Here is a 22955-nt window from a genome sequence, read left to right on the forward strand (position 1 = left end):
CATTACGTCACATCACAGCAAACGAGCAGCAGAGAGAGAGAGAGAGAGAGAGAGAGAGAGAGAGAGAGAGAGAGGAGCTCTGAGAACCGCGGCGCTCTCTAATGCGAGTGAAAACACACTTTTTTATTTATACGCTGAAATCTTCGTCGATAAAGTGCATCGTTTTACCGCAGACGGTCTTCACTGAACGCAGAGGAACAGAACCGAAACCCGTTGTGGCGATGACAGGCGTTTGGTGAGTAGCAAGTGCACAGAGGACCAGACGCCTCTCATAGAGCTTCATTGTGAATGCTCCACAGTCCACTACTAACAGATAATGCAGATTCTGCAAGTATGATGATATTAATAGTGTGTATCTGGAACGTTATGTCCTAAATCAAGCTCTGGCTTCAATCCCAGAGCTATATGATGTCTAAACTCTGTTTATTTTTCGTAATTTAAGTATTTATAAATCCGGCTTATTATTGCATGCATAATATGTTTATACAATTGTTTACATTTGGTTGAGAATGTTATATAGTGTATGTTGGTTTAGCTCTCATATTATGTTGTATTCATAACATTTCCCTAGGTCTGTGAATACTCATCTTACAAATGGCCTATATTGTTGGCATTTTATTAGTATTTTCTGTACTTTAAGTGGATTTGAATACAAAGATGTTTGGAAAATAGATAATAGTAGGCTACATGCACATAAAGTTAATCTGCTTTCATAAAAGGTATTTCTTTATTTGCTGTGCTGTATTAAATAGATGTTGTTTTTGAAGTGCACCATTGCATGAACTCATCTATCCATGTGGTTAAAGCAATTGGAGATGAATTGGAGATGGAGAAGAAGACAGCATTGACAACATTAGAAAGACTTTCCTGTAAACAGATACATGTAAATCACAGTCTGAAAGGGCTGTGAGACTTTACCCAGAGTGCTGTGCTGCTTCATGGTGGTACCATGACAATCAGAGTAGCATACAGGCAGTTACTGTGTCTGATTGGTGGAAAACCAGTTAGGTTGAGTAATGGCTCACTTTGCTGCGGATAGAGTTCTCATGGAATCCAATTTGCAGCTTTATGTGTTTTAGATAATGCATAATAATGGCAAAATTATGTGACGTTGACTGTGATGACCACTGGTCAATTGACATAGATTTGAGGATTTCAAGCTACACAAGACGGTACCGAATTTGACATAAATATATACACTGAAAAAGAAAACGAGGTCGCTGTTTGGATTTAAATTTAGGAGACTTTACAGAGTGCCTGACTCTTGCGGAAATAAATGTTGTGATGTTATTTCCATCCATTTTTGCTCAAGATCTTTGTATTGGCAATGCTAGAGTCCAGCACTCTGTAAAGTCTCCTCCAGCACATCCCAAAGACATTCAATGAATTTAAGGTCTGGACTCAGAGGTGCCGATTCACGTGTGGAAATGATTCTTCATGCTCCTCCAAACCATTCTTTCACAATTTGAGCCTGATGAATCTTGACATTGTCATCCTGGAATATGGTCATGATGTGTCTTCCTACAGGGTTGTTTAAGAAATGAAAAGCTACACACTCCATCAATTAGGGTTAGAAGAACTCTTGCCAAACAAATAACTTGATAAAAAACATAATAATCACTGCAATAATGATCCAATCATAGACTCTTAAGCATTTGCCTATTTAAATACAAACAGCAACCTTTTTTTGGGGCCGGACAGTGTGTGTTTGTGTGTTTGTGTGTGTATATATATATACCCTGCCCGGCCAAAAATATTCAATTTTAGCCTGCATTGATGTCAGTTTCACATGGGACATGTACTGTAGCAATGTCGTTTCTCAAATAGATGCATTATGTAGTTTTGGAAAAATGCAGCAACATTAGCTGCTATCAGTTCCTCCCACAGACGGTTTAATGCAAGTAATCCAGTGCTAATTACTCTGTGAAGACACTCTGAACAGCTGCTTCATGTAGAACATGACTTTGTCCTCCAGGTCAGATCTGGACGTATTATATGCCAACCGACTCCAAGGGCGAACAACATCAAAAAGCACAATTTCATGTTTCTCATTCAACCTGCCATGCTAAATAAATCACCCACAGAGAGTGACAAAAAACGGAGTCGGCCTCAAAATGCCTGGATGCCACCGACTGTCCAAAAGGATATTTATAGACCTGGAGATCTCAGAGCCACAATAAAAGGAGAAAGGGAGAGAGCGCGAAATATTAGAAGAGTGACTCTGTGAAATATGGGATCTCTCTAGAAATGTCCCATTAGAGGGCTTGAATTACAGTCCTCTCCAGCAAGCCGTTCTTGCGTAGCCTCATCATTTTGCCTAATAATTTCATACAGTCTTTAAACTGCAAACAACTCCACAGGCCCTTCTTACAGGACCAGTGCTCCCAGTGGAGGGTTAGGGGACGGTACAAACTTGCAACCAGAGCTAGTCCAACAAGAATGTGAGTCTCTCTCATTGGAGGTTAAAGATAGAGGCAACACATGCTGGATCCTGACCGGTTCCTATTTCAGTCGTCTGCCAAGAACTCGAAGGGACGCTTTTGTTGTGTTTCGACCTGACGAAAAGCATTAAAACCTTGTATTGGTCACTCATAAATAAGCAAGAAGAGGACTATGGTGCTATCTGAAGGGTATCTGGTTTGAATTGTCATGTGTGTTTGTTGTTTTATAGCAACGGTTTGTTTATATCTCTTCCATTTGGTTTAACATGATAGATGCAGTGTTGAAACAGTGAACCAAAACACTGAATTACACTTAATTACGCGGTGGCAGCTTGTTTATCTCTGATGCGAGTTCAATAGGGTAGATAAGTGTCACATTACTGATGGATGGATTTTTTTGCAGTGCATTCTGGATATTTTTCACATCTGCAGGTGAATTTGATAGCGATGGTTGGATGTGTAGTGCTTTGTCCCCGTGTTGTTCTGAACTCTTGGATCTCTGGGATTGTGATTGAACATTCCTTAAAGTTAATTGAGCATTAAAAGCTTTGTGAAGGATGAGTTTAACTTCTCTAGTAGATCAACCTCATGTTTCCTCTTATGGTTTAATCCAGGTGCTGTTTTAAAGAGATGGGAAAACCTCATTTTAAAGTTTTAATTTTGAATGCATGGCATTTTAAGGTTATGATGGTACGAACCAATCTAAGACATAGTTTATATCTCACAATTCTGAGAAAATTAGTCAAATTGCGCGATTAAATCTCGCAATTCTTACTTTATAACTTGCCATTTTAAATTTAAATCTCTCAATTCTGACTTTATAACTCGCAATTTTAAGTTTAAATCTCGCAATTCTGACTTTATAACTCGCAATTGTAAGTTTAAATTTCACAATTCTGACTTTATAACTCGCAATTGTAAGTTTAAATCTCGCAATCCTGACTTTATAACTCGCAATTGTAAGTTTAAATCTCGCAATCCTGACTTTATAACTCGCAATTGTATGTTTAAATCTCGCAATTCTGACTTTATAACTCGCAATTGTAAGTTTAAATCTCGCAATTCTGACTTTATAACTCGCAATTGTACGTTTAAATTTCGCAATTCTGACTTTATAACTCGCAATTGTAAGTTTAAATCTCACAATTCTGACTTTATAACTTGCAATTGTAAGTTTAAATCTCGCAATTCTGACTTTATAACTCGCAATTGTAAGTTTAAATCTCGCAATTCTGACTTTATAACTCGCAATTGTGAGTTTATATTTTGCAATTCTGACTTTATAACTCGCAATTGTGTTTAAATCTCGCAATTCTGAGAAAATAAGTCACCAGATTTTTTTTCTTCGAATTTGTCTTTATTTTTTATTTTTTTATTTACTTTTATTTAGTAATTGTAAGATTAATAAGTTGCAATTCTCTTTTAAATAGTTTCTTCTATACGATACAGTTGTTGTTTGCTCACAGTAAAAGAAGATGGTATTGTACTGAATGTCACAAGGCAGTGATCTTGTAAATGTTATTTTTAATCAAGGTCACAAGTGGAGTCCAAAACCTCTGTTAACTGTCTACAATGTGAATCATGACAAAATGTCTCTATAGAAGAAGCAAGGGAGATAAACACATGAATTACACCAAGGAACATGTCAGTAGTGGGTCACAGGTCTATTCTGGTAGGGTTGCAGACAGCAGGGAAACACAATGCTATAAATACAGTACAAATGATGAAATGCAATTAGCAATAATTGTGTATAGTTAGGAATCTGATAGCAAAGTAAATAGTCTTATCAACTTTTAAAAAGGAGGAGAAAATGCTTTCCATATCTGTTGTTGTTGACGTCAAAGGTTGTGGGTCCGATCAAACTCACTGTTTTGTTGCAAATTCATCTGTAACTGTCTGAAGCGAGTCTTTAGTGTCTTGAATTTATCTTGTTGTGTATTGTTATTTAAATTTATTTTATTTTATTATTAGTCTTATTAAATTTGCAGTGGAGTTTTGATAAATCTCAAAACTATGGAGAGTGTTGTAATACATTATAAATGTTGTTTTAGCCATAATAATGGTTAATTCCTCAAAAGGTCTATTTTCAGCCCAGTTTGCCTTCACAGCTGTGGGACGCCTGTCACATTGTCCTTTTGTTTTCTGTATGTGTGATGTTTCGCAGAATGATTGAAGAGTCAGGCCGCAACAGAAGCACCATGGCAGACAGAAGACTACTGTTTGCTGAAATGCGTATGTATTATTTAACTCATTAATCCATATTCAAGCTAACATGCTGATAATAGCTGATAATAAAATACAATTCTGTTCAAAAGTTTGGGGTCAGTAAGATTTTGTTTAAATAAATTAGTTATTCTATTCAGTAAGGATTATTTTACTATATTTTAAATAAATGCTTTATTAATCAAGGAATCATGAAAAAATATATATCACAGTTTCCACAAGAATATTAAACTGGAACATTGATCATAATAATAAATGTTTCTTGAGCAGCAAATCATCATATTAGAATGATTTCTGAAGGATCATGTGACACTGAGTAATGATGCTGACAATTCAGTTTTGATCACAGGAATAAATAACATTTTGCAACATATTCAAATAGAAAATAGCTATTTTAAATTGTAATAATATTTCACAATTTTAACTGTATTTTTTTTATTAAATAAATGCAGTCTTGGTGAGCAGAAGAGACTTCTTTCAAAAACATAAAAAAATATTACCAACCCCAACTTTTTTATTGATAGTCTAGACATGCTAACAGTTCTTCAAATAATTTCACTGTTGAGAAAAAAAAAAAACATCTTAACCTGCCTAAAGTGGTTAGGTTAGTTACTCCCAATCTAGCCAAGCTATGTTGTCTAGTCTAGTGTGTTTTGCTGGTTTTAGACAGGTTTTGGACTGTTGACCACCTGCCAAAGCCACCTAAACACCAGTTTGACTAGATTGGAAGACCAGCTAGACCGTCTTAAACCGGCTAAGACATCTTAGGCTGATTTAAACTGTATGGTCTGCCATGTTCTGCCGTTCAGTAAATGTGATGTTTTCATCTCACAGGTGCACTAGATCTGGACTCCATCAGATTGTCCACATATAGGACAGCATGCAAGCTGAGATTCATTCAGAAGAGGTGCAATTGTAAGTTTGAGGGTGTTTACTGCAAAAGAGTGTTTTCTACACAAACATTCTGATTGCAACTTTATTCCCAGTAGCTTCAGTCTTTGGAAATAATGCAGATCCAGATATTGCCACTTGTTCTTTGCTTCTTGCAGTGCATTTGGTGGATATCTGGAATATCATCGAGGTGTTCCGGGAAAACAGACTCAACTCCATGGACCTCAACACAGAGTTCTCGGTGTCAAATTTGCAAGCAATACTGTCCACCATCTTTTACCAGCTGAACAAGCGCTTGCCCACAACCCACCAGATCAATGTAGACCAGTCTATCTCGTTCATCCTGAACTTCCTGCTAGCGGCCTACGACCCGTAAGAAACCCTGACTGAATCATCTGCAGAGTTGCCTTAAATCTCAAGTCTAGTATGACATTAATTAAGTGTAGAAAGAATAAAATTCATTGAAAATACATGATCTTCACTTGATCTGACTAGAATTGCTTTATACATCACTTACTTTGCTATATGTGACCGTCTAAGGCCCCGTTTCACAAACAGGGTTTAGATTAAGCCAGGATTAGGCCTTAAATTAGGACATTTACGTGTTTTTTTATCAACATGCCTTAGAAAAAACATTACTGGTGTGCATTTTGAGACAAAACAAAGACACTGACTTATTTTTAGATATGCCAGTGCAAGTTGCGTAACAGCTCAAACATGCAATGTAGTGTGGGACTAGACTTAAGCCTTGTCTGTGAAACCAGGCCTAAATGTGTTAGATGACGTTTGTGTCTTTTCTAGGGAAGGTGTGGGAAAGATCTCTGTTTTTGTGGTGAAGATGGCCCTGGCTGCCCTCTGTGGAGGGAAGATTTTGGATAAACTAAGATGTAAGTTTCACTTTGGCTTTGCCTTTGAACTGATGAGTGTTCAATGGTTTGATGCTGATTAATGGACGCTTAAGTGAATGGACAGAATGACTCATTCTATCATCATTTTAAAGGTCAGAGCAGCTGTCGTTACTTGAAAGTCATATTTGAAAGGCATATTTGCCTCTCATGACCATGTCAGTGTAGTTGGAAGTGTAGTTAAAACTTTTCGCCTTGTTTCTGGTGATTCACTCCTAGTAATGAAACTTACACTAATGTTTCAAAGTTTGGGGTCCTTAATGTTTTTTAAAGAAGCATTGTATGCTCACCTTCAGAAATCATTCTAATATGCTGATTTGCTGCTCAAGAAACATTTCTTATTATTACCAATGTTGAAAACTGCTTATAAAATTCTTTGATGAATGAACAGTTTCTTAAAAAAAAATGAAACTGATCACTCCGGATGCTTGTCTTTTTTCCTCAAGATGTATTTTCACAGATATCGGACCCAAACGGTATAATGATGTACTCGCAGTTTGACCAGTTCCTAAGGCAGGTGCTGAAACTGCCCATGACGGTGTTTGAGGGACCATCTTTTGGGTACACTGAGCAGTCCACGAGAAGCTGCTTTCCACAAGAGGTTTGTGAACATATACAGTGTATATATACATACACACACATATAAAATACAGTATATATATATAATTTAATGTAATTCCATGCATAAACGTGCACCTATATTATGATACATTCAAGGCGTGTTATTACTTATTTAAGCAATCAGACTTACACTATCATTCAGAAGTTTGGGATTAATTTTTTTTAAAAGAAATTAATACTTTTATTCAGCAAGGATGACTAAAATTGATTTGAAGTGATAGTAAAGACATTTATAATGTTGTAAATGCTGTTCTTTTGAGCTTTGTATTCATTAAAGAATCCTAATGAAATATTATGATGGTTTCCACAAAAATATTAAGCAGCACACCTGTTTTCAGCATTTATATTAATAATAAATGTTTCTTGAGCAGCAAATCAGCATATTAGAATGATTTCTAAAGGATCATGTGTCACTGAAGACTGGAATGATGCTAAAAATTCAGCTTTGCATCACAAAAATATATTACATTTTAAAATATATTCAAATAGAAAGCAGCTTTTTTAAAGTTTTAATAATATTTTAGCTTTTACTGTATTTCTGATCAAAGAAATGCAATCTCAGTGAGCAGACGAGGCTTCTTTCAAAAAGCTTTTAAAAAACACAATCTTTTGAATGGTATGTTTTATTGCACGGCGAACATTTTTAAAGTAGGCAAGATTTAGCCAGCAAAACCCAGTTGCAAATGCATAGCAGCATCTTTGCAACCACCAGCAAGTTTTGCGTGGGCAAGCACCATTCACAATTTCTTCAGAAAATGTAAAAAAAATTGTTTTTCACTTGTATGTACATGTATTTATTGACTCATTTGTTTACTAACCGCTGGCCTTCCACAGAAAAAGGTCTCGCTCAATGTGTTTCTTGACACATTCATGTCGGATCCTCCTCCTCAGTGTCTGGTTTGGTTACCGCTGATGCATCGGCTGGCAAATGTTGAAAACGGTGCGTCATTTCTTAAATTTTTTTTCCAGCAAAACATTTATATATATGTATTATAACTTAAATGAATGATAAATATTGTGACTGCACTTGATTAGTAGTGCTGACTTTATTTTGCCTCCTCTCTAGTCTTCCATCCTGTGGAGTGCTCCTACTGCCACGGCCAGAGCATGATGGGATTCCGCTACCGGTGCCAACAATGTGATAATTACCAACTTTGCCAAGAGTGTTTCTGGAGGGGCCATGCCTCGGGCAGCCATAGCAACCAGCACCAGATGAAGGAGTACATGTCATGGGTAGGTGAACGGCCTTGTGGGAGCGTGACTGTGAGTAAGTGTCAGTGACGGCCTGAGTCCCGTCATACAAACATTCAAATCACTCTATGATTTTATACTAAATGTCATGAGACCAGTCTAAATCTGACTCTGCACAATGAATGCACCTTTGGTAGCATTTACATTTTTCTTTCTCTTTTTGTCAAGCTGACTAATATGGGTTTTTCAATTGCTGATGCCAACATGGCGATATATTGATAGGCTACCGTTCAAATGTTTGGGTTCGGTAATGTTTTTGAAAGAAGACTCTTATGCTCACCAAGGCCGCATTTGTTTTGGAATATTGTGAAATATTTGTACAATTTAAAATAACTGTATTCTATTCTAATATAAGAATTAAAAAAATCAATCTTGTGATCAAAGCTGAATTTTTAGCATCATTACTCCAGTCTTCAGTGTCACATGATCGTTCAGAAATCATTCTAATATGATGATTTGCTGCTCAAGAAACATTTATTATTACTATCAATGTTGAAAACAGTTGTGTGGCTTCATATTTTTGAGGAAACTGAGCTAAAAAGTTTTTTTGCAGGATTTGCTTTTATTTTTATTTTTAAACAGCATTTATTTGAAATATAAATATTTTGTAACATTATAAATGTCTTTACTGTTACGTTTGATCAATTTAATGCAACCTTGCTGAATAAAAGTATTAATTTCTTAAAAAAAGGAAATCTACAGTACAATCATTGTAATGATGGCAAGGGAAATGTACACAAATTGCTGAAATGAAATAAACATGTATTTTACACAATATTTACCCAAATAAATTGTCCATCCAGTCCCTGACTAAAATTAAACATGTATCTGTTACTGTACATTCTATATGTAAATAATCTCTCTTATGATACTCTACATAAAACATTTACATTTAAAAAAGAAGAGCAGAGAAAATCATTTTCATTGAACATTTATACCGTACGTATTCTTATGGATATTAATTCTTCTGAAATCTTTCTCCAGAAATCTCCAGCAAAGAAGTTGTCAGACGCTCTCAGTAAATCTCTGAGTTGTGCCTCCAGTCGAGAGCCTGCTCACCCGATGTTCTCCGATACACCCGAGAAACCGCTCAACCTCACTCATGTTGTGTACGTAAACTCAGATGGATAGTGTCAAACTGTCGACTACATTACTGTACAATGAATTTACCATGAATTGTGCATGCTAACATTTTTCCTGCCTTGTGTTTTTCGCTTTTATGCTGAAAAACAGTGACACATGGTAAGTAAAGTGATATAGAGACACATATCCTCATATGTTGTAGGATTTCACAATCATTTGATGGGCATAACTAATCTTAGACACATTGAGATATTTGGCACTACAGTTTTGGTCGCAACGCCTCAGTTATTGTTTTATTTCCTCCAGGCCTCCCAGACCTGTGAACAGTGGGAATGAATACATGCTCTCTCACTCCATGCCTTCCTCAGGAAACCCTTACTCCAGCAAAACGTGAGTATAATACTGGACAGCACAAACTTTCAACAGAACGATGTTTGATGTTAGTGTTGTTATTGGTAACTAAAAGTATTCAAAATATTTTTTGTTTATGAAATAAAGCTGAAATAAAACAAATTATACATATTGTACACTTAAACTTGAATGAAAGTTAGAAATGTTCCCTTGTCATCCAACTGAAATAAGTGGCAACACATTACAAAAAGGTCTCATTTGTTAACATAACTAGTAATGAGCAATATATTTTTACAGCATTTATTAGCCTTTGTTAATGATTAACATCAACTAAGATTATTAAATGCTGTAGAAGTATTGTTCGTTTTAAGTTCATGTTAACTAATGCAGTTTACAAGTTGAAGTACTAAATGACTAAACCTGAAATTAATAAAAATTAAAGTTATATACAATAATAAAATGACCAGCACATAAAAAATTGCTAAGACTTAAACTAAAATGAAAACTGAAAATATAAAAATAAAAGCTTTAAAAAAAAATCTAAATACAAATAAACAATGCAATAGTATATCAATTAATTTATATGATACTAAAATAACTCTGGTTTTGACGCATGTTTGTTTAAGTATACATGTGTTGCTCATTAATATGTTTTATTATATCTCATTTTGGGGGTAAAAAGTGCTCTTGATGAGACAAAGCAAATGAAGCTGATTTCCCGGACGACCCCCGATCTTTTAAAAGGGAAAGGGTAAGTTAGCCTGGTTGAAATAATGTTTATATGTCAACTGTTCTAAGTGATTATGAAGTAATAAAGAAATATCTTGTAATGATTACCAATGGGCTACATGAGAATGTTTTGAGTAGATGCAAAGAAAACCAAGGCTGTGAGGGATTGTTTTGTATCAGATTGTCATTTTTTCAGCCAAGAAAAAATTGCAATTTAAAAAAATATATATTTTCAACATTTTGTCAACATTATGACATATTAAATGGACTGTACTTCCATCCCGCACAACTTTGTTTAATTTGCATCAAGATAAACATGACATCAACACTTTTTTTGCATTCTGTGTTTTTGGTAACATTATACAAGTTCCCATTAGTTAGCGTTAGTTAATGCAGTGACTAACATTATCTAGCAATGAGCAATACATTTGTTACAGTATTTATTAATTTTTGTTGATATTAGAGTTAAAAAAAATACAACTGTTCATTGTAAATAACAATAGCTCACGTCCATTAAATAACATTAATAGATACTGTACAACTTTTGAATTTAACAATGTATTAGGAAATGTTCAAATGAGTTATAATTAATTAATATTAATAAATGCTTTAGAATAAATACATCTAAATTAATGTGAACAAATTGAACCTCATTGTTTCCATATTTTAATAAATGTACATTCAAATAATAATACGTTTTTTTTAGACTCTGCAGAAAGTTGCTTCTTAAAGTCATTGTGACGTCACCTGTGTTTCTGAAACGTGGTTTCAGGGTTCAGTACAGCCTCGATATTGCGGATAGGCTCGCTGACGAGCACATACTTATCGGACTTTATGTGAATCTCCTCCGAAAGGACCGTTCATGGTCAGTGTGAGCTGTCTGTCGCTCTGTCTGAGGTTGCTGTGGCACTTTTCTTCCTAATCTGTTTTTATAGCTTAGGTCACCATGTCAATCTGGTAATACGCAGAATTCAATACAACATTGTTAATGTCAAACTATCATTTGAAGGTCTTTCCACATTTGAAATGTTGTAGAAAGGATCCCAGATGTGGGATGGTGACTATTCTGGCCACAATTCTGTCTTATGTTTGCAGCTTGCTAACTGGCTAGGCTTTTGTTGTGTTTACGCAGTTTTTTACTCTGTGTTATCATATTACATTTCACTGCCATAGAGCACAACAGTCCAGAGGTAAAAATGTCCTTCCTTTTCACCACAGAGAGATCGACTTTTAGCACTAAACAAATATTTTTTTTAGTAGAGAACTACAATGAGCGAGCAATATGCTTCTATAGAGTGTGATTTCAAAAATCATGATTAATCGCTGAATATGGTTCGTCCAATGTAATTGTATGTCCATGTCAAATTAATAAATAAATAAATTCCCAGTGAGGACCTACACTACCCATAATTCACCAATTCCAGAAGCTTCTGGTGTCGTGGGAACAGGAATCGTGCCAAGACAGCTCAGTAGTGAATGCACACTCATATGAAGTCTCTCAAATAATTTATATACAGTATATACATGGCTATTTTGCAATAAACTATACAATAGAAGTTATATAAATGCACAAAAATATTGTTTTATAATGTTTTTATAATCTATAGATTTATTCCAATTATGTATTTTGAAATCCTTTATAGCATTCCTATATCTCAAACATTAGATAAAGATTATGGGTTTTAATCCATGTAAGTGATAAATGCAATGTCACATTGGATAAAATGATTAAAAAACAAAACTGAAAAGACAAAAATTTCCACAGGAGTTAAACGAATCCATCCTAGTGTGTGTGTGTGTGTGTGTGTGGTGTCATTTTGGGGAGATTTGTGCATCTATTTGGTATGGAAATACCATCAATGATCTACTTTAGTCTTGGCCACTAGTCTTTAAACAGGTGTGTTTTTTTATTATCTGAAGTAAAGGCTGATTTGGATCCATAGGAACCTATACCTTTATCTACAGTATATGCACATATGTTTACCCATTACGCAACACCCTTAGCTATGGCTGTGTGTACCAGCAAAGATGTCTAATATGGAGTTTATTGCATTTGCTCCTAACTTTGCATTGTTTTTTTGGGGGAAACTGGGGCTCGATGGTCTTCATGCTTTGCTTAGAGCATGACATATGCTGGCAATGCTATTTTATTCTGCCGTTAGGGTATTATTGGTGACTTATTTCACTAAAACTATGTTCTTTTGATTTATAAAACCTATTTTTATAAATTTTGCAAGAACTTTCTTGTGATTTTCAATATGAAAACACAAAAAATATTTAGCAAAACAGTATACGTATGTATGTATGTATGTGAAGTTAATTTATAATATATATATTTATATAAACTAACTTTGCATAGGCTACTAATTGCTATAGTAATGCTGCAGTAAATGCTTTCGTGATTCTGAACTAGTAATTGTAAAGATGACTGAGCTTTGTTCCTTTCTTTGATTGATAGTTTCCAAGAGAGCAGTAATAACCAAGATGATGAGCACTGCCTCATTGCCCGTTACGCCTCCCGATTGGCTGCTGATGGAGCTGTGGCGGTAAGACGGCCAATCAAAATAACGATAAGATGATATGGACAATGGTAGTGTTTGGAAAACCAGTTTGGAAACAACCATTATATTTGCAATTACACTTGCAATTATTTGTGCAATTAAGCTTGTGGCAGAGAAACGACACACTTCATCTTTAACCATAATTGGATATATGTAAATAAATTAATGTAAACAACTCTAATAACTATAATCTGACTATTGTTAACAGAAGACCAGAGTCCCAGCAGACATCTCTCTCTGTCTGGACACCAATAAACAGCAGCGGCAACTTATCGCCGAGCTAGAGAACAAGAACAAGTGAGTATGAGACGGTTTATTTTGGTATTATTGCACATTGATCTGAATTTGCATTCTTAAAGTTAATAAATTGTGTATTTTCAGGGAGATTTTGCTAGAGATACAACGCCTGAGACAACAGCATGAAGAAGCTTCCCAGCCTCCATTAGACAAAAACCAACAAAACCCAACGCTACTGGCTGAACTGAGACTGCTCAGGTAAACACACACACACACACACACACACACACACACCTGAAACCTGATCGGATGTGGTGTACAGCAGATGCTGATGGTTACGAGATGGACTGCATTGAAAGTGAGTGTAACCTGATCATGGCTCCTCTCATGAACGAGTGAAAGTACTTTAAAAGCAATTTGCAACACTGAGACTCCTTCCTGTATGTAGACATCACCAAGGCATCAAGCATGCATATTTAAATAAGCTCTAGTCCTTTAATTTATAAACTTTACTGTGGTTTTACTCAAGTAACATTAATTGTAGTAACACTATATTTGGGTGCAAAAGTTAGGGAAGTGAGAGAATCTGCTTGTTTTGTGTAGCAGTTTTGGTTTCTAAATTTGGTTTTATGTTATTATTATTTTCATAATGAACATCATAGTTATATTTATGGAAAATAGATTTTTTACATATAATTAAAACCTACTGCAAATACCAGAGTTAGAACATGGTTCCCAGGGAGAAACTATAGTAAATAAAACATTTTATATCCTTATTCACCTGCTTTTCTTTTCTTTTTTTAATGTAGAAAGCATCCGTTACAAATGTTTTTGGGTGAATTCTCTAAACACTTTGTTATTATGCATCTTATTCATAAACCGCCCATAAAAGCTGTTCACACCAAGAACGATAACTTTAAAAGATAACGATAACTACATTAGCGTCCACACCCGCTGACTATATCGTTGTTTATTTTAGGCGCGCTGTCGCTTTAAATGCTCAAGCTCTTTGAAGCAGGATGGATTCTGATTGGCTGTCAATCATTCATCAAATGGAAAAAATTGCTTTGAAAAAGTGATTCCAACTACAGTATATTGTTTCTCTGTACCATTATCGTTTTAGTTGTGGTGTGGACTCTGCTATTATTTTACATTTTTTTTTTGCATAATGTATATGTAGTGGTAAACAGCACAGAGAGCACATGCAAATAAACAACACTATCAGGCTGTTTATTGTTGCACAATTAATTTTGAGTTAATGTCAAAGTTATATCGATAACCTTGTGGCTTTCTTTGTCTCAGACAGAGGAAGGAGGAGTTGGAGCAGAGGATGTCGGCTCTTCAGGATAGCCGTCGGGAACTTATGGTCCAACTAGAACACCTCATGCTTCTGTTAAAGGTAGAAAAGGTCTCACACACACACATAAACAAATGATGATTGCACAATTTTAAGAAGTTATATTTAGAATGTGGAGATGCAGAAATCCCTGTTAATGAGCTGAACTGCTCCATCTACAGGAAGAAGAGCTAAAAAGAGCTGTAAGTCTCAGAGCCCCAGTAACAAAACTGTGTATTAATATACTGGTAGCACTTTATTTTACAGTCCTGTTCCCCATGTACATACATACTATGTACATATAGTTATTGCAATAACTAGGTACTAACCCTGTCCCTGAACCTAGCCCTAAACATAACCTAAACCCATGTGGTTAGCTTATATTACCTATACTTTAGGTAAGTACACATACTGTAAAATAAAGTGCAACTAATATACTTCATCTGACTTGAGATTAAATGTATGTTTTGTGTTTGTTCTCCCTAATATTAAACTATAATAAGATGTGTTGTGTTGGTTGTGTCTTTGGCATCCAGAACTTACTTTTGTTCATTTAGCACATAGCACAAATCAAAGTTAACGCATGCTGACTACATTCCAGCATTTAATTTACAAAGAATTAACTTTCAAATTTAAGTATTTTATTATATGTTTTTGACACTCATTCAGACACTGGGCACCTAATGTTGCAATGTTTAATGATTAATTAAGTGTTATTTTAGTATTATTTATATGCTGTTATAGTATGTATTAATATTTTAATGAGGTTTTATTTTTATATTTTCAGTTTTCATTTGAATTTATTTTAGGTTTTAATAGTTTTATGTGCCTTGTCATTTAAAAAAAAAAATATATATTTCTATTTTTCTTTCATTTACATTTATTTATATTTTAACTATTATATTATATATTAATAATATAAGTATTATATTATTAATACTTTAACTTCAAGTTTTTTTTATTTCAGTTAGTTGCCAAGGTAACATTTCTAATTTGTGTTTTAGGTTTTAAGATTAAGTTTTTTATCTAATATTTAACCTTTATGTCAATTAACAAAAACGGGGTTTCGGCTGGTCTTAAAAAAATGTATATCAAACTTTGAAGTATTGCTAAAACAACTCATTGTGTTTCTCCCTAGACATTTACATTTAGAGAGCATATTGACATATTGTGTTCCCAAAATGTACTCCTTAAATTTGGTTTACTTGGTCTTAAAAGAGTCTTTAAAAAGTCTTAAATTTACCCATAAAACCTGCAGAAACCCTGCAAAAGGATTTTAACTGTTTTAGTTTTAGTTCAAAATAACAACACTGGATTAAGCAGTTTTGATTTTTATCTTACAATCATATAATCTCCTTTTGTTCCCTAGAACCAAGGCCCTGGCCCCTCCCCTCGCTCCTCCCCTAGCCACACGATCAACATCCAATCAGTATCCGGCTATACCACACCCATCCCCATGCCTGTCCAATCAACATCCGGCAATACCACACCCAGTCAGACGCATCAGGACTCGCTGATGGGCCTGGGAGGAGAGGTGCAGCAGGCCTTCGCTCTGGGTAACCAACATGTTCCTCTTGCATTTGAAAACGATTTCAGCCAATTAAAACCAAGAGATACTGCAGTTCAGGGTTGCCAGGTTTGCTTTAAAAGAAAAACAGCCTAATTGCTATTGAAAACCTGCCCAATCATGGCATTTCTAGGAAGGTTCCCTGGTAAAAATGGCAAAAAGCGAGTTCCCGGATGGGAGGGGGGTGTCGCAACAACCTGCGGCATCAGTATAGAAGTAGCGGACTTGGAAACCTTGCGGCAGATTGACATTACAGGAATATATCCTTGGTTAAAAACATAGTTTAAAAGAGTTACATGAATTATACAGCAACAAACATGTTTATTATTTGATCTGTGAAGTTGTCTAAATCATTTTGGAGTAAGAGTACTTTTCCAGATTCCATTTAAACAGCTTAACTAGATCATATTGAACCACAAATCTTCCTGTAAACCAGTGTTTCTCAACCAGGGGGCCTCAGCTAACTTTTAAGGGGGCCTAAAAATTATTTTAAATGAGACCAAACAAACATCAAAATGAGACAAAACATCTAGAACAAGATATGTCTATTTTTCTTCTTCTTTAATTAATAGATAATTAATTTTAATCTTGGAAAATCTGTAAATATGAGGAATTCTTTAAAAATGTAGACCTGGAAAATGTCACAGTCTTCGTCTGCACCTGTCTATCTTAGTCTGCACTACACTTCCCAGAATCCCTTGTCTCCACACCTGAACTCACTCCCTCAATTATCCACCCGTTCATCATCATCTGTGTCATCTGTCTTCACCTGTGTTTCCTTGTCTGTTTCCCGCCATCTATCTGTTACCATGGACACTGATCACTTCCTCACAGCTGCCTGTCATTTGTGTCCATCATCACTGTGTATTTGAGTTCCTGTCTGTTATCTGTTCAGTGTCCGGTATTGTTTGTGTGATATGTTGCACGCTGTTACACTTACCTACTATTGGAATAAACCTCGTTTACACTCCTATCCACGTTCGTCTGCTTGCTTCATCTGCCTAGTCGTGACAGAATACCGGACCAAACAAAAATGGATTTCCCCGCTGTCCGCCTCCTATGTATGGACCAGGAGGATCAAACATTGGAGGACCACACCCAGAGTTTTCTGGAGACCGCGTATCTCACCCATTACCCAGACAGCTGCCTCAGCACATTCTACCGGGTGAGTCTGAATGGCTTGTGCAAAGAGCAGTTGTCTGGAGAAGGCCCGCTGGATGATTTCGCCGCCTTTGTGGAATGGGTGCTGGTGAGTTGCAATTCTTCCTTTACGGTATTCTCTGGAGAAGAGGATCTCACCAGTACCCTTCCAGGGGAACTTCCCGTCCAGCCTGCACCGCTGGTCCCGTCCAGCCCAGAGCTTCCTGCACCGCTGGTCCCGTCCAGCCCAGAGAAACCTTCGCCGCTGGTCCCGTCCAGCCCAGAGAAACCTTCGCCGCTGGTCCCGTCCAGCCCAGAGAAACCTTCGCCGCTGGTCCCGTCCAGCCCAGAGAAACCTTCGCCGCTGGTCCCGTCCAGCCCAGAGAAACCTTCGCCGCTGGTCCCGTCCAGCCCAGAGAAACCTTCGCCGCTGGTCCCGTCCAGCCCAGAGAAACCTTCGCCGCTGGTCCCGTCCAGCCCAGAGAAACCTTCGCCGCTGGTCCCGTCCAGCCCAGAGCCTTCGCCGCTGGTCCCGTCCAGCCCAGAGCCACCTTCGCCGCTGGTCCCGTCCAGCCCAGAGCCACCTTCGCCGCTGGTCCCGTCCAGCCCAGAGCCACCTTCGCCGCTGGTCCCGTCCAGCCCAGAGCCACCTTCGCCGCTGGTCCCATCCAGCCCACAGCCACCTTCGCCGCTGGTCCCATCCAGCCCAGAGCCTTCGCCGCTGGTCCCGTCCAGCCCAGAGCCACCTTCGCCGCTGGTCCCATCCAGCCCACAGCCACCTTCGCCGCTGGTCCCATCCAGCCCAGGACCGCCTTCGCCGCTGGCCCCGGTCAGCTCAGAGCCTTCTTCGCCGCTGGTCCCGTCCAGTCCAGACCCATCTTTGCCGCTGGTCCTGTCCAGTGCTGACCTCCCCAAGAAAATTTTGGGGGGGGGCAATAAGTCCTCTGAGGGGATCGTGGAGGTCCTTCCGACATGGTTCCCATGGCCGCCCGAAGGGTCCACACCGCCATGGCCGCCCGAAGGGTCCACACCGCCATGGCCGCCCGAAGGGTCCACACCGCCATGGCCGCCCGAAGGGTCCACACCGCCATGGCCGCCCGAAGGGTCCACACCGCCATGGCCGCCCGAAGGGTCCACACCGCCTGCACGTCCTGCTCCGCCCTGGCCGCCTGCACGTCCTGCTCCGCCCTGGCCGCCTGCACGTCCTGCTCCGCCCTGGAGGCTTCCTGCTCCAGATCGGCCACCCCTTCATCAGCCTCCAGGGCGCCCACCCCCCCACCCCTTTGATGTTCTACGGCGCGAGGTCGCGCCTTGTTGAAGGGGGGCGTTATGTCACAGTCTTCGTCTGCACCTGTCTATCTTAGTCTGCACTACACTTCCCAGAATCCCTTGTCTCCACACCTGAACTCACTCCCTCAATTATCCACCCGTTCATCATCATCTGTGTCATCTGTCTTCACCTGTGTTTCCTTGTCTGTTTCCCGCCATCTATCTGTTACCATGGACACTGATCACTTCCTCACAGCTGCCTGTCATTTGTGTTCATCATCACTGTGTATTTGAGTTCCTGTCTGTTATCTGTTCAGTGTCCGGTATTGTTTGTGTGATATGTTGCACGCTGTTACACTTACCTACTATTGGAATAAACCTCGTTTACACTCCTATCCACGTTCGTCTGCTTGCTTCATCTGCCTAGTCGTGACAGAAAAGTCATGCAAGTTAATTAAAACCGTAAAAGTCCATGGCCATTATTAAAATTAATATACATTTTTTCTATGTTCTAAATATTTTAGCATGGCATAGAAAAAAAAAATCTTATCCCCAGTAAATTATGACCAACTGGAAAGGTTATGGGACCTTTGAATATTGTTGTGGACTATTGAGGCCTTGGAGTCGAAAAAGGTTGAGAAGTTAAATGCACTTACCCATAAATCAGCACTGTACCATGCAATTTATTAAGTAATATTACATTATTATGAAATTATTAAATATCAACTTATAAATACTAATATTAATATAACTAACAATATTATACATATGTAATATTAAAAAATGTGATTTATATTTTTTGAAGGCTCCAGAAGGAATTTAAGGAATGATCTCCTGGTAGCTGCAGACTCCATAACCAACACAATGTCTTCATTGGTGAAAGAACTTAACTCAGGTAATGTTGAATGATCCTGATCAATCTCACGCCCACCAACGATAGCAGACGTTATTCACTGATGTTTAAACTTTGATGATGTTTAGAGGCTGGGAGTGAAACAGACCTCACATTCTCAACGTCAGACGTTCTCCACGCACGCAGCGCTTCGAGATCAGGGTAACAAAAACATGTTGCTAAATCACCTGCTGAAGTGTGTGATCACGTGTTGTTGAGATCTCCTGGGCATGTGCTCACTGTGTGTGTGCTCTCATAGGGCAGCAGGTAAGCTGGAGTCTGGGGAATACTACGGACATGATCTGGAAAAGCAGCTGAACCGAAGCCTGAAGATGGAGGAACGACTCAGACACACACAGGAACAGGTGAGACCGTTGAACATAGCAGTAATACAGCAGTTACCGTAGATCAGCAGAGAAGTTTGCATGTGAAATGTTGGAATATGCAAATTGTCATCCATGACTGAACCAACCGTCATCAGTTCCCATTTTACTCTTTTATCTTTGCATTAATATGCTGTTAAACAGTAACCAGTCACAGAAAAGAATAAGATCAAAGAATAATGAAAACGTGTTGCAGTTTCCACAAAAATATTAAGCAGCATAAAAAATGTCATCATTGATAATAAACATAAATGTTTCTTGAGCTGCAAATCATCATATTAGAATGAGTTCTGAAGGATCATGTGACACTGAAGACTGGAGAAATGATGCTGAAAATTCAGCTTTGATCACAGGAATAAATTACATTTTGCAACATATTCAAATAGAAAACGGCTATGTTAAATTGTAATAACATTTCACTATTTTTACTGTATTTTTGATTAAATAAATGCAGCCTTTGTTAGCAGAAGATACTTTTTTAAATCTTACTGACCCCAAACATTTGAATGGTAGTGTTATTTGGCTGGTATTTAAATTAAATAATAATACATGGATGCAACAAGTGGTTTATATTAAAGATACCCCCCCCCCCCCCCCCCCCAATGATAAATAATGTCTCATATGTTTCTGTATTCACATCAATATTGTTATCTGCCCCAAAGCCATTTTTAAGTATCAAACTTTGGATGGATATTCTGGGAAATATGCCAACGGTGTGTCATGAGTACGCTGCATCATATATCAAATTTGATTTCTTTTTAATTGCTATAGAAATGAGATGAAATAGAAATGAAAGATCCATTAAAGCAAATGGATATTTCATTGTAATGAACATATCCCCGGGCTGCTTCCCTGGCACCTGTTCTCGAGGGCCGAGACCATGTTCATTCCAACTGCATCTGTAGTTTTACATGCAACGAAAAAAAGTGCTATTATGAAAGTTGAATGTATTGCAACGTTTCGACCAAATGAGGTCAAAATATTAGCGCATATTATTAGCTCAGCTTCCATGCAGGTCAGAATATTCCCATCATTGCACGGAAAGCCTCGGCTCAATTCTGTGAGTTTGAAAGTTTCCTCAATGCTGTTTTTTTTCCAGGTGACCTTACAAGAATAGCTGCGTTTCAATAAGCAATGGTAAGTGTACATCAGCAGCGCTGTGAAAGACACAATACAACAGCGTTTGATGGTTCAAACCACGGCTTTTCCTTTGTCTTTTTCTGTCCTCACAGAGCGACTCTGAAGCACTGTGCAAACCAGACCTGAGCTGGAACATACGACACTTCTGAAAAGCATCAGCTCACAACAATACTGTGGTACACAACCCAATCTATAAATATAGAAATATATTTTTAGAACGTTTTAAGACAATACTGTGAACTGACTTTGGGAAATTTCAAATAATGGAACGGTCTACAACACCACCAGTGCCATAAATCCAACGGTTACGAGATGATTTCATTTACTTGGTGTTACTGTGTTCAAGTTTGATTTGTTTTCGTGTGTATCTGTTCAAAACTTGTACTGTATTTAAATATCTGTAAGGGGTCTTTACTGAAGCTGCTATCTTTACAAACAACATCTTTTATTGTACATTAAGTGCAGAATACCCTGACCTGATGGTCTTTTAAAGCATATAAAATATTAGGATATTGTTGTAGCTTCAGTTTCTCTTTGAGAGACTTCGTCATAGTCTTTGATACACAAATACACTGCCTTAGCGGACCAGACTTAGTTTATTTTAATAGGTGGGTAGGTATGTGTACTTTGTTGCAATTTATTCATTTGTAAAGACATGCATTTTAATTAATAAGAACAGTAAAGAAACTCATGAATGCACCACCAGGTCACGTTTAACTTTAGAATCCACAAAATAAAAATGTGTTTTGCATGAAGAAAATGAAACCTATTTTTAGGACCTTTTATATTTCTGACATTGTGACATTATTTTCGGTGTAATACAATGCTTTTATTTAAATCAGCCTACATTTAAGGTAGTGGTAACAGATACTTGCATACTTCACAATTTTAGCCATATCATTCCATATTTCATACTAAATACATTTCTTAACATATCAATATTCTTGAATTACAACAATTTGGGAGTAAAACATTTTTATCTCAACTTTAACATGGAAATTGTCATGAAAACAATGTTGCATATTTGCATTGCAAAAATAATCATACTGGTTCTAAAATATATAATTCATTTTTTTATGCAAAATATATGTGATTTTTATGCTTTCTTTACAAAGATCTGATAAAAATCCTTTGGGTTTTAGAGGCAAATATGACCAGGGCATGTTTTTGACAGGTTTCATGAGATTCATGCAAAACTTTATAACTCTGGATTCAAAGGAAAATATTATTTGACTCCAAAGGGAATATTTATTATTTAATTAGCAAAAAAAAACAACGAAATGCAGACATTTTGTGACAGCATCTGACACTACTGAATGTGCTGTTCAAGGACTGACAAGATGCCTTTTACAAAAGCATATTTTGGTGTAAGATATATTGATCTAGAACATAATTATCATGCTTGGATTGATTTTGTTGGTGAATATGAATTCCTTGTAAAGATGTCCACTAGATTGGTTTGGCTTTGACCATCTCCAGACTCTTTTCTTTGCCACTGTCTCACTTCAGCAGTCACATTGATCTCATTGTTTACTCAGAGCATTGCTTTTTCAGACGAGCAGTTATACGCCACAACAAAAACAGCATTCGCGCCCTGCTGCCAGCCGTTGCACTTTTCAGTTATTTTGCATGGTACTAAATAAAAATATTATGTTGTACAAATATCTTCAAGTGTCCACAAGTTATGGTATTTTATGTAATTTGGGCTATCAGTTTGTTAAAACTGATCCTTCATCTAAAATAATTTTGCACAAAATGCTGTTCTAAAATGTTGATGCAATATACACAACAGCCACTAGATGTCCTTGTTGAGCAATTAGATATTTTTTCAACAAATCTCACATTAAAGGGATAGTTCATCCAAAAATGAAAATTCTGTCATTAATTACTCGCCCTCTCATCATTCCAAACCCGTAAGACTTTCATTCAACACAA

The 22955-nt window shown here is 37.3% G+C and overlaps 2 protein-coding genes across 10 annotated transcripts in view; both read left to right on the top strand.

Moving 5' to 3' along the window:
- mapre2 (microtubule-associated protein, RP/EB family, member 2) overlaps nucleotides 1–22955 on the top strand; it is a 51991-nt gene that overhangs the window by 14267 nt on the left and 14769 nt on the right. The gene's annotated exons all lie outside the window — the stretch shown is intronic.
- Nucleotides 15–22684, top strand: dtna (dystrobrevin, alpha). 9 transcript variants are annotated; one of them, XM_079601005.1, is made up of 23 exons: nucleotides 15–235; nucleotides 4606–4673; nucleotides 5499–5579; nucleotides 5714–5927; nucleotides 6357–6442; nucleotides 6907–7061; nucleotides 7916–8021; nucleotides 8148–8314; nucleotides 9317–9441; nucleotides 9722–9805; nucleotides 10449–10517; nucleotides 11268–11360; nucleotides 12954–13041; nucleotides 13265–13353; nucleotides 13438–13551; nucleotides 14596–14692; nucleotides 14812–14832; nucleotides 15999–16185; nucleotides 19411–19500; nucleotides 19587–19659; nucleotides 19757–19862; nucleotides 20980–21017; nucleotides 21113–22684. In XM_079601005.1, exons 2-22 carry the CDS (start codon nucleotides 4607–4609, stop codon nucleotides 20995–20997), a joined length of 2130 nt encoding a protein of 709 aa, XP_079457131.1. In that variant the 5' UTR covers nucleotides 15–235; nucleotide 4606; the 3' UTR covers nucleotides 20998–21017; nucleotides 21113–22684. The 9 variants fall into 9 exon arrangements, with proteins under 9 accessions (XP_079457131.1, XP_079457137.1, XP_079457130.1 ...); XM_079601004.1 differs by lacking the exon at nucleotides 15–235 and adding an exon at nucleotides 2510–2630; XM_079601006.1 differs by lacking the exons at nucleotides 15–235; nucleotides 14812–14832 and adding an exon at nucleotides 2510–2630.

The sequence above is a fragment of the Phoxinus phoxinus genome, assembly GCF_949152265.1.
Source record: "Phoxinus phoxinus genome assembly, chromosome: 24".
NCBI lineage: Eukaryota > Metazoa > Chordata > Actinopteri > Cypriniformes > Leuciscidae > Phoxinus > Phoxinus phoxinus.

What these genes read in the sequence shown, in the direction of transcription:
- dtna (XM_079601004.1), top strand. An exon ending in GATCTTTTAAAAGGGAAAGG is followed by an intron (nt 10,518 to 11,267) that starts GTAAGTTAGCCT and finishes ACGTGGTTTCAG; the next exon opens with GGTTCAGTACAGCCTCGATA. An exon ending in CGCAGCGCTTCGAGATCAGG is followed by an intron (nt 19,660 to 19,756) that starts GTAACAAAAACA and finishes GTGCTCTCATAG; the next exon opens with GGCAGCAGGTAAGCTGGAGT.